Source organism: Jaculus jaculus, chromosome 8, assembly GCF_020740685.1.
Source record: "Jaculus jaculus isolate mJacJac1 chromosome 8, mJacJac1.mat.Y.cur, whole genome shotgun sequence".
NCBI classification, from domain to species: Eukaryota; Metazoa; Chordata; class Mammalia; order Rodentia; family Dipodidae; genus Jaculus; species Jaculus jaculus.
The window spans coordinates 95144979-95160851 of record NC_059109.1 but is presented as its reverse complement, the minus strand read 5'-3'; the positions used below and the strand labels follow the sequence as shown (position 1 = coordinate 95160851).

General features: G+C 40.1%; 2 protein-coding genes across 2 annotated transcripts in view; one reads left to right on the top strand and one right to left on the bottom strand.

Moving 5' to 3' along the window:
• Positions 1-963: 963 nt before the first annotated feature.
• The window catches only part of Sel1l2 (SEL1L2 adaptor subunit of ERAD E3 ligase), a 76425-nt gene continuing 61515 nt past the window's right edge, over positions 964-15873 (top strand). The window contains exons 1-2 of the mRNA XM_045157039.1: positions 964-1028; positions 5620-5782. Coding sequence (XP_045012974.1) covers positions 979-1028; positions 5620-5782 — 213 coding nt within the window. The 5' untranslated portion in view covers positions 964-978. The remainder of the gene's footprint in view (positions 1029-5619; positions 5783-15873) is intronic.
• LOC101598392 (proteasome subunit alpha type-5-like) lies at positions 14622-15620 on the bottom strand. Its single transcript, XM_045156863.1, has one exon. It carries the CDS (start codon positions 15503-15505, stop codon positions 15080-15082), a length of 426 nt encoding a protein of 141 aa, XP_045012798.1. The 5' UTR covers positions 15506-15620; the 3' UTR covers positions 14622-15079.

Sequence of the window (15873 nt, the reverse complement as noted above, 5' to 3'; positions counted from 1 at the left end):
CCCAAACCTACCTTTAAAAAAAAGCCACATGTGGGGACATGCACTTGAAAGAGGCAGTGGTCATCTCTCTCTTCCTCCATCCAAAGCATGTCTTTCCTTCAGCTTCCAGTACCTGTCGCTAAACACAGTGAGCAGTTCCTTTCTTTCAGTCATCTCCTGCCTTCTGTCCCACCTAGAACCAGGGAGTGATACCACATGATTTGCTTGAAATGCAGATAAAAAGTAAGCAGAGCAAAGCTGGGTGTGGTGTCACACACCCTTAATCCCAGCCCTCTGGAGGCAGTACTAGGAGGATTGCTGTGAGTTCAAGGCTACCCTGAGACTACAAAGTGAATTCCAGATCAGCATGGGCTAGAGTGAGACCCTACCTCGAAAAAAACAAACAAACAAAAAAACGAAGTAAATTGGGCGTGGTGGCGCATGTCTTTAATCCCAGCACTGGGGAGGCAAAGGTGGTAGGAGGATCACTGTGAGTTCAAGGCCAGCCTGAGACTACATAGTGAATTCCAGATCAGCCTGGACTAGAGCAAGAGCCTACCTTGAAAAAACAAAACAAACAAAAAAGCCAACAACACAGCAACAACAAAAAAAAAGTAAACAGAGCAAAACTCAAACCAAAAAGATGCTTTCACAATATCAGCAGATTGATTTTCAAAATATAAAAATAGAGCTGAGTGTGGTAGCCCAAACCTTTAATCCCAGCCCTGGGGAGGCAAAGGTGGGAGGATTGCACTGTACATTCGAGGCCACCCTGAGACTACATAGTGAATTCCAGGTCAGCCTGGGCTAGAGTGAGACCTTACCTTGAAAAACACTGTGTGTGTGTGTGTGTGTGTGTGTGTGTGTGTGTGTGTGTGTGTGTATACAAAGAAAGAGAGAGAGAGAGAAATAATATGGGTTTTCTCCCTTGTTTTTCCATATATAGTAAAAGGTCAAGCGAAGAAAAATTTCACAGATGAAGGAGATGAGCTATTTAAGATGGGAAGCAAGATTCTCCAGCAGTCTAAAAGCCAAAAACAAAAAACAGAGTAAGTATCTAGTTTGCTTAGCTAACGTTAAGTTTTCCTGGTAAGAACAAAGGACAACTCTTGACATCTGGTTTATTATTAAAAGCTTACTGAGAGAGTAAATAAGTTTATTTTCTCATAAGCTTTAGCTTTTAAAAGAATCAAATGATATTTAAAGCATTCAAGAGCTGGAGGGATTGCTTAATGGTTAAGGTGCTTGCCTGTGAAGCGTAAGGACCCAGGTTTGATTCCCCAGTGCCCACATAAGTCATATTTACAAGATGGCACATGCATCTGGAGTTTATTTGCAATGGCTAGAGGCCCTAGCAACACACATTCTCTCTCTCTCTCCCCTCTCTCTATTATATTATATATTATAAATTAATAATTATATGTTTATTATATATTATATATTACATATGTTAGTTATATAATAAATTATATATATTGTATATTACATTATATCTGCCTCTTTCAAATAAATAAATTAAATATTTATTTTTAAAAATCCTCTGACCCCTTGGGAGCTTCTAGCAGTGGGTGAGTTTTTTCCTTGGCTGGGTCTAGGCTGGATGAGCCCAGGCACCCAGGCCCATCCGGGAGGTCCTCCTCCTAGCCCTTACTCTCCACAAGTGTTCTTTATCTCCTCCAGCTCCCCACATAGCAGGAGCTCCTTGAACTTTCTTTTCTCTTTTCTTTCCATGCTTTTGTCCAGACCCACCATGTGGGCTCTCTAGCCAGGTGGGTGCCTTTCCTTGGCTCTGTACTTTCCCCAATAAATATAATAAATTTAAAACTGAATTCCAAAACGAGGGCTGATGAGATGGCTCAGCAGTAAGTAAGAGTGCTTTTCATACAAGAATGAGGACCTGAGTTTGATCCCCAGTACCCACCTAAAAAAAAAAACAATAGTTAGGCATGACTGCATGTTTGTAACATCAGAGCTGAGGAAGAGGTGGGCAGAGACGAAAGGATGCCAGGGTCTCTCTGTTCAAACAGTCTAGCCAAAAAACTAGGTTAGTAAGAGACCACCTTCAATAAGAGACTCTCTCGGTGTTAAGTAAGGTAGAAGAGTGATAGACAAGGACACCTGGTGTCTTCCTCGGCACACACAAGCATGTATATATCACATGTGCACACACACACACACCAGAAAATTTTAAAGAATCCTCTCCTCAAATTATCATCTTAAACACAGAAGAATTGTATATGAGGTTGGCGCTCTTTCTGTGAAGTAAAATGCAGAATTCAACCAGTGAATTTGTTACTGTGTTAGTGTGTTTTATTCTGCCTGAGCATAACAATTGAAGGCTTAGTCAGTAAAGTGCTTGCCACACAAGCCTGAGGACCTGAATTCTGATGTCTAGAACCTATGCCAAAGTCAAGTGTTGAGAAAGTCAAGGCATGTCATGCCTGCATCACAGCACTCAGAAGACAAAGACAGGAAACCCCTCCCCCACCCCATGCTTACTGATCAGTTAATCTAGCCAGATTAGTGAGTTCCAGGTTCAGTGAAAGACCCTGTCTCAAAAACTATGGCAGATAGTGATTGGGGAAGACACCCAACTTCAATTTCTGACCTCTACATGCATGTGAACACATGTGCACACACACAAACATGTACAGCAATACACCCCCCCAGACAAACTGGGAACAGAATTAAAAGTGAGGTGACCTTGGATGAACTTCTGAGAGGTGCACAAGCTGTGGCTACCTGATCTTATTCCACTTCCACTCTCTTTTTACTCATCTACTTTGTCTAAAGGGAGACAGTAATATCTTCTGCCTATCCTCTCCTAGTGGAGGTGCACAACTTGTGACCATCCTTTCAGGCTGTAGCTAAGACCTTGAGATCAAACTGTTACTCTATCACTTATGAGGTGTTTGGTCTTAAGCAAGTTACTACACTTAAGCAATCAACTCTTAGAATAGTGTCTCACACATGGTCACCAAGAGATGTTGATACCCTCTAATTGGTAAGTGAAGGTATGGGGTGAAAGAAAGCAAGGACATGTGGAACCAATGACAGAGAAATGACCGTTGCCTCTCTTCATCCAACCAGAAAACACTTCTTGTTTTCTTACAGTTTAAGCAACCACAGTAGTATGTGATCTGTAAACTCAGTTCTCAGGGGACAGAGTTGAAAGAATGGGAATTTTGAAGCTACATAGAATCTGTCTCAAAAAATAAGGGCTGTGGATGTAGCTCAGTGAGAGAAAAATTGCCTAGCCTGTGAAAGACCCTGGGTTCAATCCAAAGCACAGATAAAGAAAGAAGAAAGGAAGACAGGAAGGGAGGAGGAGGGAGGACATAAAGGAAGAAAAGAGGGAAGGAAGGAAGGGAGGGGAGAAAGGAAGAAAATGAATAGGCACACCATCTGTGGGGAGCCATCCAGAACTTTAAAAGCCAGTTTTAGACAAAGCAACAGCAGAATCCAGATTTCTTTTCAAGATTTGAAACCTCTGAGAGTATAGAGTTTGAGGGGCACTCAACAAGGGTCTGGTTATAACAAAAATCCAAAATCTCAGTCTTAACAGGGAGTCGTCCATCAGTGCAGGAACTTTTACACAAGGCTACTCTTGTCCAGGCTGTCCTGATCCAGCCCTTGCCCCAAGAGTGACACAAGAGTGGCTTGTTTTCACAGCAGCAGAAATGGAGCTATGGGCAGATGGTGCCTAAAGCTGTCTCCTCTGACCCTTCTGAATTGATAGCAATGGACAACTAAAAACAAATCTGCGCACAGCAAGGCGTTCTGGAAATTTGGGGAAGCCGAGTGAAGCCCCCTGCATCAGGATAGCCCATTCTCTCCTTCAGCTGCTCACATCTGTAGACTCATATATAAAATGCAAGAAGGTGAGGATGAAAATGAATGCATGCCCTTCTGATCAAAGGGGATCATTTCATTTCATTCTTTTCATTCCTGTATCTTTCCCACTAACCAGGATATGGATCGCATAGATGTAAGTAATATGTCCTTGTTGCACATTCACATTCACATTCACATTTTGGAATCCTTCATTTGTTCATTCATACATTCTTTCATTTTATGTATGCGTGGAGGAGCACTAATGGATAAGCCAGTGTTGTTAAAAACTACAAATAACATGCAAGCATACATCAAGACATCAAGACACAAACTTATTAGGGAAAGTCAAGAGCTCAATGATAGCTAGGGTTGATCTTTGGTAAGAATAACTTCCCTTCAGAAAAGGTTAAGTAAGCTGTTGCTCCATTCCAAGTCACTGGTAGGCACAGGGGTAACATGAGCCCCTCCTCCCACAGCACCGCCTCGACATCCAATTCTAGAACCTTTGCAGATGGCACAGGTAACTGAGCTTTACTGTGTAGATCTGTCCCTGCTGCTCAGTTTCTCCCACTTTCTTTACCCTTGGGAATTAAAGCCCAGATCTTAATCTTTCTACCTAGAAGAAGATTCTTCAGTCTTGAGTTCCCTTTCTAGTGAGATGGCAATTGGGGTAAGGAGACTGAGGTCAGAAGCCAGCCCCTACCCCAAAGTTATGTTCTGTATGCATTGATTACTACATTGTACTTTATCTGTAGTCTTTTGTTTTTAACACTGTGGTCTTTTTAATTGTTTCAAGGCCATGATTTGTCTGGCCTGTACTAAAAATCATCTTGTTATTGCTATAGCATATCTATAGGCATCTGCCTACTGATTAACCATTTTTCTGCTTCTGTAGTACTTGCCTATCTCATACTCAAGGTCTCTGGCACTAGGCCAGAACTCTGGGCTCTGAGGCCTAACATGAGACTAGTCCAGGGTTGATGTCACATGCCTTTAAAAAATTATAATCAATGTAATCATCCTAACAGTAATAGCTAATTTTGGCACTATATCAAGCATTTCACACAGAGTATCTCATAGCAACTTATACAGTTGAGTGCTCCTGCCACCTCCCTTTCGTAGTTGAAGGAGGCACACAGAGGTTAACTAATTTGACTAAAGTATTTAAACCAGTAAGTGATGGAGCAGGATTTGAACTAAGGTAGTCAGACTTTAGAGCCCTGTTCACTAAAGTTCTGTGAGGTAGTTTCTTTCCTAAACAGTCCAGCTTTGTGGTGTTGAAGAATAAGTTTTATTTTAGAAAATTATTTGGGGATATGAATTTACCATCATTCTCATGATATAAAGTTTCAATTTTGATAATTCTTTTATTTGACAAGGCTCATTTTATGATTAAAAAAAATATACATTGAGCCGGGTATGGCGATGCACACCTTTAATACTAGCACTCAGGATGCAGAAGTAGGTGGATCGCATGAGTTTGAGGCCACCCTGAGACTACATAGTGAATAGATGAAACCCTACCTCAAAAACCAAATTTATATATCCACAGAGAGCTCACTACTTTAGGATAAGTCTTCAATGTTTCACTTCACTTGGCATATAAGCATTAAGCATAATATATCCCTTGTATTTATAGAGGTGAAATAAATGTAGTAGTCTAGAAATGCAATGGACTTCAGATGAACTACATTATTAGTGACAATGACAAGTGGATCTGACCTATTAGAAACATATCACATCAAAGAGGGAGAAGAAATTTGCACTTTTGAAAATCAACCTGCTGACTTTATATTCTTGAAACAGAGCCTACGTATTTTTTGCCAAAGCAGCTGACATGGGAAATGTGGAAGCTATGGAAAAAATGGCTGATGCTTTGCTCTTTGGAAAATTTGGCACACAAAACATCACAGCAGCTATCCAACTGTACAAGTCCTTGGCTAAAGAAGGATCATGCAAAGCCCAAAACGTGAGTTTTAAAGGAAAATGAAACCTTAACTACTTACATCTCAAATAATCACAAGTAACAGAAAAAGGTGAGCAGTAGTATCCCCAGTCCACTAACATAAACTCAGACCTACAGTGGCTCCCATAACGCACTGAAGAAGTACTGGGGTAGAAATGGAACAGGACCCTGGGTAAGCTGTTCTAGCTCTGAGTAACTTTGGGGAGCAGAATAGAACTGCTCCCTAATCCACCTTCCTATCTTTGAGATCCATGTGTATGTTTTGGCATAATTCAAGACCTCTGAACCTGTAACATAATTAAATTGTATATCTACACAAAATCATGTAACTAAATCTATTTTTATATTTTAATAAATGTATTTTATCATTTTATTCTAAGAATAACATAATCATTTCATATAAAATCATAAGACACAAAGAAAAAAACAGGCCTTCAGATACCAATAGTCTTCAGTATGCCAATCAACTTCAGCAAGGACTGTGTTGTAGACAATGATACTTCACTCTGTGCAATATTCTTTTGATACTGTCTTAATCACCATGCAAGTACACATATTCTCTTTTCAGCCACTTTCACTTAATGTATAGCAAATGCATGGCTTTTAAATAATTTTTTTTTATTTGACAGAGAGATAAAGAGGCAGAAAGAGAGAGAGGGAGAAAGAAAATGGGTGCACCAGGGCCTCCAGCTGCTGCAAATGAACTCCAGACACATACACCACCTTGTGCCTCTGGTTTACGTGGGTCCTGGGGAATTGAGCCTGGGTCCTCTGGCTTTGCACACAAACACCATAACTGCTGTGACATCTCTACAGCCTAAATATGTTGCTTTTTTAAATTAATTTATTTATTTGCAAGCAGAAAGATAGACAAAAGAGAATGGGTGCACCAGTGCCTCCAGCCACTGCAAATGACCTCCAGATGCATACGCCACCATGTACATCTGATTTTACATGGGTCCTGGGAAATTGGAGCAGGGTCCTTAGGCTTTGCAGGCAAACATGTTTTAGCCATCTCTCCATCCCCCTTTAAAAACTTCCTTCATTTATTTACAAAAGCATGTTTTCATGTTACTATAGTCTTTTATAAAAACATTTTTTTCTGGTTTACAATATAAATTTATATTAATTAACAAAAAAATCTGAGAATTCAAAAAGTGTGAAGAAGAAAATGAAGTTATTTAAAACCTTTCCAATTGGAGACCATTTTCATGTCACCACCAAATACAGTGTAGGAATTACACTATGGAATCAGATTTTAACTTTGAATACACTGTTATGCTTACTTATTGGGTGAGCTACTTACTTAACAAAACCCTTTCTCTTTCTTCTGCATAAGAATCTGAACTTTGGTTCGCTATTCTGTTTCATGGTAACCTAATGGGAATAGCAAACCAACCATGTTTTTTGCTAGTGTGGCTTATGATGAAAACAGCCTATGGTAAACTGCCTTTGGAGGGGGAGAAACTGTAATGAGCCACAGAACCCAATGGTGGTAGAACTTCCAACTAGGACCCTGTGTACTATGCTTGCCGAGTTGTTACACAGGGAATGAGGTGTTTACACCAGGATGGCTCTCACATCCACCTATATGGGTCTCATTTCCTTGCATCTGAGATGAAAATTCTAGAAGATTGTGAGAACTGCTCTACAAATTCCCACTAAAGGAAGGCCTGAAGCTGAATAATGCTGGTGGAAAATGAGGTCTACAGGAGTCCTGTGAGTTTGTGTACTTAGCTGAACCCAAAGGTAGGCCAGAGATCCATGACAGGTGAAGCAACTTTTCTAATCTTCAACTGTAAGTTTAAGATAATAATAAAGCATTGGGTACTGTGTCTGGTTCATTACTGTATCTTTATCAGTTGCAAAAGTGTCAGGGACAAAAAAATACTGGGCTAGGAATGTAGCTCAGTTGGTAGAGTGCTTGCTTAGCATGCACAAAGTCCTGGGTTCAATCCCCAGTACTGCATATACCAGGTGTAGTAACAAATGTCTGTAACTCAAGCACTTGGGAGGTAGAGGCAGCAGGATCAGAAGTTCAAGGTCATCAACTACATAGTAAGTTCTAGGCAAGCTTGGGATATATGTGACCCTGTTTCAAAAAAGAATTGTATATATACACAAAATTGAATTAATTATTAGTTAGTCATGAATGACTTAATGGAATTATTGTGGGACATTCATTTCCATGCCTGGAACATTGCAATCACTCATTATAAAAAGAAGATTGTGTGGGCTGGAGAGATAGCTTAGCAGTTAAGGCACTTGGTCTGCAGGGCCAAAGGACCCAAGTTTGATTCCCAAGGACCCATGTAAGCCATATGCACAGGGTGGCGCATGTGTCTGGAGTTCATTTGCAGTGGCTAGAGGCCCTGGTACGCCCATTTTCTCTCTCTCTCTTTCTCTCTCTTTCAAATAAATAAATACAATATTTTTGTTTGTTTTGGGTTTTTCAAGGTTGGGTCTCAATCTAGCTCAGGCTGACCTGGAATTCACTATGTAGTCTCAGGGTAGCCTCAAACTCATAGCAATCCTCCTACCTCTGCATCTCAAGTGCTGGGATTAAAGGCATGCACCACCATGCACGGCACAAATTTTAAAAAAAATTTTTTTTTGAGAGAGGGTCTCACTCTAGCTCAGGCTGACCTGGGATTCACTATGAAGTCTCAGGGTGACTTCGAACTCACAGTGATCCTCCTACCTCTGCCTCCTGAGTGCTAGGATTAAAGGTGTGCGCCACCATGTCTGGCTTTTTTAAAAAAAATTTATTTGGTTATTTGAGAAAAAGATGAAGGGAGAGAATGAAAGAGAGAGAGGATGAATGTGGGCGTGCCAGAGCTTCCAGCCACTACAAATGAACTCCAGATGCAGGCGCCACCACCTTGTGCATCTAGCTTACATGGGTCCTGGGGAATTGAACCTGGGTCCTTTGGCTTTGCAGGCAAGCACCTAACTGCTAAGCAATCTCTCCAGCCCCAATTTTTTTGTTTTTTTAAAGAAGATTGTGGACTGGGGAAATGGCTCAGCAGTTAAAGGCACTGATTTCAGAGCCTGTGTGGCCAGGTTCAGTTCCCCAGGACCCACTTAAAATCAGATGTACGGTATGGTACATGTATCTGGAGTTTGTTTACAGTGGCAAGAGAGCCTAGTACAACCATTTTCCTCTCTCCCCCCCCCCTCTCTCTACTTGCAAACACACACACACACACACACACACACATATGATTGTGGGAAGATGGTGATTTGGAAAATACAGTTTTAGTTAGAGAGAAGGAGAAGGAGGGTATAAATAATATAACCACCTCAATTTTCTTGCTATAAAATTTTTATGCGTACATATTTTTAAAAATATGAGATATTCCACTTTCTTGCTTCATAAAATGCTCTATACTCACTTGATACCAACAGATCAATATTTTCAATTAAAGATCCATATAATCTTAATTTATGTTGGTGAATACTGTTTTTACTCCAGGGAATTCTTCTTTCAATTACATTTAAAAGAATTCAATAAACAGATTTGTAAATGTCAATAAAATATGAAAGTTGTTAAATTGCCTCCCAATTTGGTTAACTAAAAATATAAAGTTCCAAGACAAACCAAATGTTAGCACCATTCACACCACCTAATTATTTTTCAAATTAGTGAAGATTGTATTTTATTTTTAAGTACACATATAAATTAAGTCGACTCACACACCAAAAGTCATTTGTATATATTTAAATAAAGCATCTGATACAAAGTAAAAAATTGTACAGGTAGAAAATAAATTTCACACTAATATAAATGGTGCATTAAACACATGGATTTAGAGCTGAAATCAAAGTTCCACTTGAATTAATGTGTTTATCTTATCTAGTTAGTTGGTTTAATCTGTTTACTTCTAGGCAGTTACATCTAGTTAAGGGTTTTGTACAGCTACAGCGCACCCCTGATCCAACTGCTTTGTGCTGGCTTTAACAAGAGTCTGATGGGAGGAGATACTTGGCTGGGTGCCAACCTACTGAAGCAATACCTCTGAATGACAGCCACTGACCTTGTATTGCTATGTATGGCCATGGCTGTGTTTTTAAGAGACTCATGCACTACCAACTGAGCTAGTCAGGCACCTCATGGCTGTGTTTTTTACAGAAAAGTAGGCATTATTGGGACATTCTAGGAAATGCACAGTTACATCAAGGTATCATGGGGAAGTGGCTGAGCAGGGGCTGCCAGACCAGAAGGCCCCATCATGGGTGATTCTAGGTTCTACAACATAACATCTTTTCCATCTTGTCCATTCTTTCAGAATCCCTAAACAAGTTACTTCTCCAAACCTCAGATTTTCCAAGCCTGAAAAAGGATTGATAATAATGTCCAAAGTATTTCACAAGTAAGAACTAAATATTATTTGCAGGATCCCTCAGGCAATGTTAAAGACGTTAATGGATACAGTTGGGTAACAATTTTAATTTTAGCAGCTTTGTCTGTGGGGTCAATAAGACCCTGTTTTATATCACAGTTCCAACACTGTCCATCCTAAGTCTCAATTTCCTCATTTGTGAAATGGGATTATCCATCTAGCATGGGTGTTTTTGGTCTCAAAGAAGGCCAGAAGACAGAATTTGTCTGGAAATAAGCAAAAGTTTGACATTGACCCAATATGGAAAATTCAGCCATGCGATTGATTAAAATACTGAAAGCTACAAAATTGGTTGCGAAAAATCTTCTGCCTAGGTCCCTATTCTATTTTGCCTGTCATCCCTGACATTCTAGGAAGTATCCCCAACCCCACCTCAGCATACAGCTGGATTCAGTCCTGTATTTTGACTCTCACCCATAAGCACAATGGGCAAATCTGTTTCTAACAACAAGTCCTCTCAGAGCTGGTGTATATCTTTGTTGTTGTGTTGTTGTTGTTGTTTCAAGGTAGGGTCCACTCTAGACCAAATTAATTGAAGATATTTTATGCCACAAATAATGTTTTGTTTGATGTCTGCTGTCACCAAGCTGGCCACAGCCATACTGGTCACAGATCTCTGGTGAGCTCCTTCCTGTTCCTACTGTTTGTGCCAGTGTGACATAAGACACTGCCAGTGTTACTGTTGGAAATGTTTCTGGGAACTGTGAGAACAATATTGCCCAGACATGTGGCTACAGAAGCTGTGAAGACACATACATATATAATATGCATACATACATAATGATATATATGTATATACATTACATATGTGTACATATACATATATGTCTGTGTGTGTGTGTGTGTGTGTGTGTGTGTGTGTGTGTGTGTGTGTGTATCGAGAGAGAGATAACAGGAACACTTGTTTCTGGAGAAAAGGGAAAACAGAAATTCTGAGATACAGTAGAGGAACCTGGAGTGTCATAACTCTAATAGAGACCCAAATTAACAAAGAAAAACAAAAAGGATAATTCCTTTTATAAAGTGGCATGGAGGGGTGGAATTATGTATAATGGAAGACAGAGACATAGCTATTTCTTTTCACAAACCTTAAATAATACCAAAATCCAAATAAATGAAAGGAAATCTTTGGAAGGACAACAAAAGCAATGAAGATGGCCCACTGAGGTGATTTTCAAAGATGCTGTACCTTCCAAAGACCAAAAACTACTAATATAGCAGTCTTGATGAAAGTGGTAGAAACTGAAGAAATTCCCAAGAGGCCATACTCTAGAAGTCCTGTAAAATAGTGTGCTTTATTTAGGCAATGGTACATAAATTATATCTTTTTTTTTTTATTTCTCTGATTCTCACTTGTGAGGCAGAAATTCCTAACTAGAAAAAAAATATTTTATATTGATAACTATTCTCAATAGACTTACCTTTTAATTTGCCATTTGCAGAACTGTACTTCATTTGTTTAAGAATCAAAAAAAAAAAATGGATCATTCACTTTATTAGCCTTAAACTTTAAACTGTCACTGGTCACCTCTAAGTGGTTGGGACAATTTATGGCTAATTTTTCTTTTAAAAAAGTACTTTCTAGCTGGGCGTGGTGGCGCATGCCTTTAATCCCAGCACTCGGGAGGCAGAGGTAGGAGGATTGCCGTGAGTTCGAGGCCACCCTGAGACTACATAGAGAATTCCAGGTCAGCCTGAGCTAAAGTGAGACCCTACCTCATAAAACCAAAAAAAAAAAAAAAAGTACTTTCTGGTCTTTCTTTTTCTAAATGTTTTATTCATAGGTATGTATTCTTTGTTATTAAAAAAGTTATCTGAGACTGGAGACATGGCTTAGTGGTTAAGGCATTTGCCTACAAAACCAAAGGATCTCAGTTCGATTCTCCAGGACTCAGGTAAGCCAGATGCACAAGGGGGCGCATGCATCTGGAGTTTGTCTGCAGTGGCTAGAGGCCCTGGCATGCTCTTGCTCTCTCTCTCTCTCTCTCTCTCCTGCCCTCTTTCTCTCTCTCAAATAAATAAATTAATTAAATATATTTTTAAAGTTATTTGATGGGCTGGGCTGGGGAGATGGCTCAACACTTAAGGCGCTTGCCTGCAAAGCCTAAGGACCCAGGTTTGATGCCCCAGTACCCATGAAAAGCCAGGTGCATCAAGTGGCACATGCATCTGGAATTCATTTGCAACAGCTGGAGGCCCTGGAATGCCCATTTCTCTGTATTTCATCTCTTTATCTCTCTCTGCTTGTAAAAAACATAAATCAAAACAGCTTTAAATATATATATTTTTAAAGTTATTTGCTAGCCTGGTATGGAGGCACATGCCTTTAATCCCAGCACTCAAGTATCAGAGGTAGGCAGATCACTGTGACTTCAAGGCCAGCCTGTGACTACACAATAAATGCAAGGTCAGCCTGGGCTAGAGTGAGAGACTCTACCTCAAAAAAAAAAAAAAAAAAACATAAAAAATGTATTTGCTTAGATAATGCACTTCTTGGTTACATAGTACAAGACAGTTTTAGTATGAATTATAAAAAATTCATTCTAGCATGTAAAAATAACTACAACTGGGCTAGAGAGATGGCTTAGCAGCTAAGGCACTTGCCTGAAAAGTCAAAGGATACAGGTTTGATTCCCCAGGACCCATATAAGCCAGATGCACAAGGGAACAATGCATGTGCAGTTCATTTGCAATGGCTGGAAGCCCGAGAATGCCCATTCTCTCTCTCTCTCTCTCTGCCTCTATCTCTCTCAAATAAATAAATAAAAATATTTTTTAAATAACTACAATTGGTATGTAAAAGAGAAATACATTCTTGAGTATATTTTACCATGTTTTGTGAAGAATCACAAAACATGGCAAAGATTCCACATATTCTTCACTTATTTTAATTTGAGTTATTGAAGAGTTTCCTGAAAGGACTATCATTATTAGCACTATGCTACTAATGAAAACTCATTTTTAGTATCAACCCAATAACTACTTTGATAATTCTAATCTTAACTGTGTAGAGCATTTCTTCGTGATGTTAATGCTTTTTTGTGTTAAGAGTACAGGCAATATCTGAGTTGCTCATTAGAGTTGATTCACCCTTTTCTCTGGAATGCAATTTGAGCTGAAGTAATGATCACAGGTGCTTTCAAGAGTTGTACAATAATTAAAGGGAAAGTGCTTACTCTTTTGTCTCCTTTAACAATTTCTTATATAAAAAGTAAAAGGAAGAATATTTAATTTTTAAATTGTTATTATGGAACCTGAATAATTTACCTTGAAATATAGCAAAATATTCTTGACACTTAACTTTTCCCATTAAATCCAAATGACTATAATATTTTCTTTAAAACCATAGCATGTGGGCTGAGGAAGTGACTCTGGTTAAAGGCCCTTGCTTGCAAACCCTGCTGGCCTGGAGTTACACTCCTCAGCCACCCACTTAAAGCTAGACTGGCGTTCCCTTGCAGCAGCAAGAGATTCTGGCATGCCCATAAACACACACACACACACACACACACACACACACGCACACACACACACACACACGCGCGCGCAAATAAATAACCCACAGGACAATGGATGAATTCAGAATCTAGTTTTATAAACTAATTTTCAGAATTTGGCCTTTAAAAACCTCTGAAATTATTAACAATATCACCCCTGTTTTTTTTAAATCTTTTGTTCATTTTTATTTATTAATTTGAGAGTTACAGAGAGAGAGAGAAAGGCAGATAGAGAGAGAATGGGCACGCCAGGGCCTCCAGCCTCTGCAAACGAACTCCAGATGCATGCGCCCCCTTGTGCATCTGGCTAACGTGGGTCCTGGGGAATCAAGCCTCAATCCAGGGTCCTTAGGCTTCACAGGCAAGCGCTTAACTGCTAAGCCATCTCTCCAGCCCATCACCCCTGTTAAATAGCTTCCCTCAATTCACAGCCTGTCTCCTTACTGGATTAAGATTTGATCATTTTATAATCCATTTCATCTCTCACCTTTATCTCAGAAAAAAGACAGAATACTAAAAACTGATGATCACAGAATGTTAGGTGACAAAGCCCAGGTGTAAAGAAACAGGACACTGCTGACAATAGCCAGCACAGCTTACTTCATGACAGCCACACACCTCTTTGCTTTCTCTAGTGTCTTTGACTTGCTTGAAGCAGCAATAAATAAAGAAATAAAATACAATAAAATAAAGGTAAAGTTGGGCACTCCAGAGAACTAACTCAAAATCTCTTGTCTTTTTGTTTTGTTTGGTTTTTGTTTTCAAGATAGAGTCTCACTGTAGCCCAGGCTGACCTGGAATTCATTATACAGTCTCAGGCTGGCCTGGAACAAATAGCAGTCCTCCTGCCTCAGCCTCCTGAGCAGTGGGATTAAAAGCGTGTGCCACCACACCTGGCCCCATGTGTACTCTTTTTTTTTTTTTTTTGTTTGTTTTTTTGTTTTTTTACTTTAAATCTTCTTTATTTCGGAACTGCTGTTATGTACAGACATCATAAAAAAATGCACATATGCTGGAGATATTCCAAGAGTTGGAAATAAAATTTAAGGGCAAGTAGGAGAACTGAATTATCCCAGAGAAGTTCTGAGGGTCACTCCTCCTTAAATGTCTTTGATAACCTCTTCAAGTTCTTCCTTTGTGAACATGTGGAAATTCTGACCAGGCTGCACTGTGGCTAGCTCTATGTTAGTTGCATTCAGCTTCTCTTCCATTACTTGTTTGAGGATGATGAGTGAAGACTTGATGGCTTCTTTCAGTGTCATAGACTTGTGGTAAACTTCTTGCAAGGAGCTCTGGGCACCCTCTGAAGCAGAGCCGATTGCTCGGGCATCACACTGTACAAAGGTCCCAGATGGGTCCATATGAAACAGCTGGGGGCCTTTCTCATCCACTCCTCCAAATTACAGAGCTACTCCAAATGGGCGAGACATGGCACCTGGATCTGCATCTTCCTCTCCGAACTGTAGAGCCAGGTTGGACACAGCCTGGGTCACACTCTCCACCGTCATAGTCTCATTATAGGTGAACCAATGGTTCTGTGTCTCCACTCTGGCTTTATCAATTAAAGTCTTAGCATCAGCAATTAGCCCACTCATGGCACAACCTATATGAGCATCAATCTCTACAATTTTCTCAATGCTACTAGGCTCCATGAGTGGGGAGGTAATTCTCTTCTCCACTGCTAGGCATACACCTTCTGATGTCTGGATGCCAATGGCTGTGGAACCGAGCTTGATAGCCTCAATGGCATATTCCACTTGAAATAATCTTCCTTCAGGAGAAAAAGTATTCATGCCCCTGTCGTACTCGGACCGCGTAAGGAACATGCTGAGGACAGGAGGCGGCGGCAGTGGCTACGCGGGCTTTCCGAGGGCCACGGGACTCCGGCAGCACCCTACTCAACCACACCGCCACAGCACCAAGCACCCCGCTCCTGTCTGCGCGTGCGCACGGGCCCATGTGTACTCTTTAGACTGAGCTTTGTACACAGGAATCTACCTATTCATAGAGTTGAAATCTAATTCTCACACCCACCACTTCACACCTTCCTGGGCTCACATAGTTTGCTAAGAGGACCAGACCAAAAAGTATCCTAGCTCTGCACAAAATGATACAAGAGTGTCTCAAAATACAAACCTAACTAAATAAAACAATGCCTTCTTTAAAGGTCAGAATATTTGTTTACTGTCAAAGT

Excerpts from the sequence above, each read along its gene's own strand:
- LOC101598392 (XM_045156863.1), bottom strand. The coding sequence starts at position 15,505 with ATGTTCCTTACGCGGTCCGAGTACGACAGGGGCATGAATACTTTTTCT.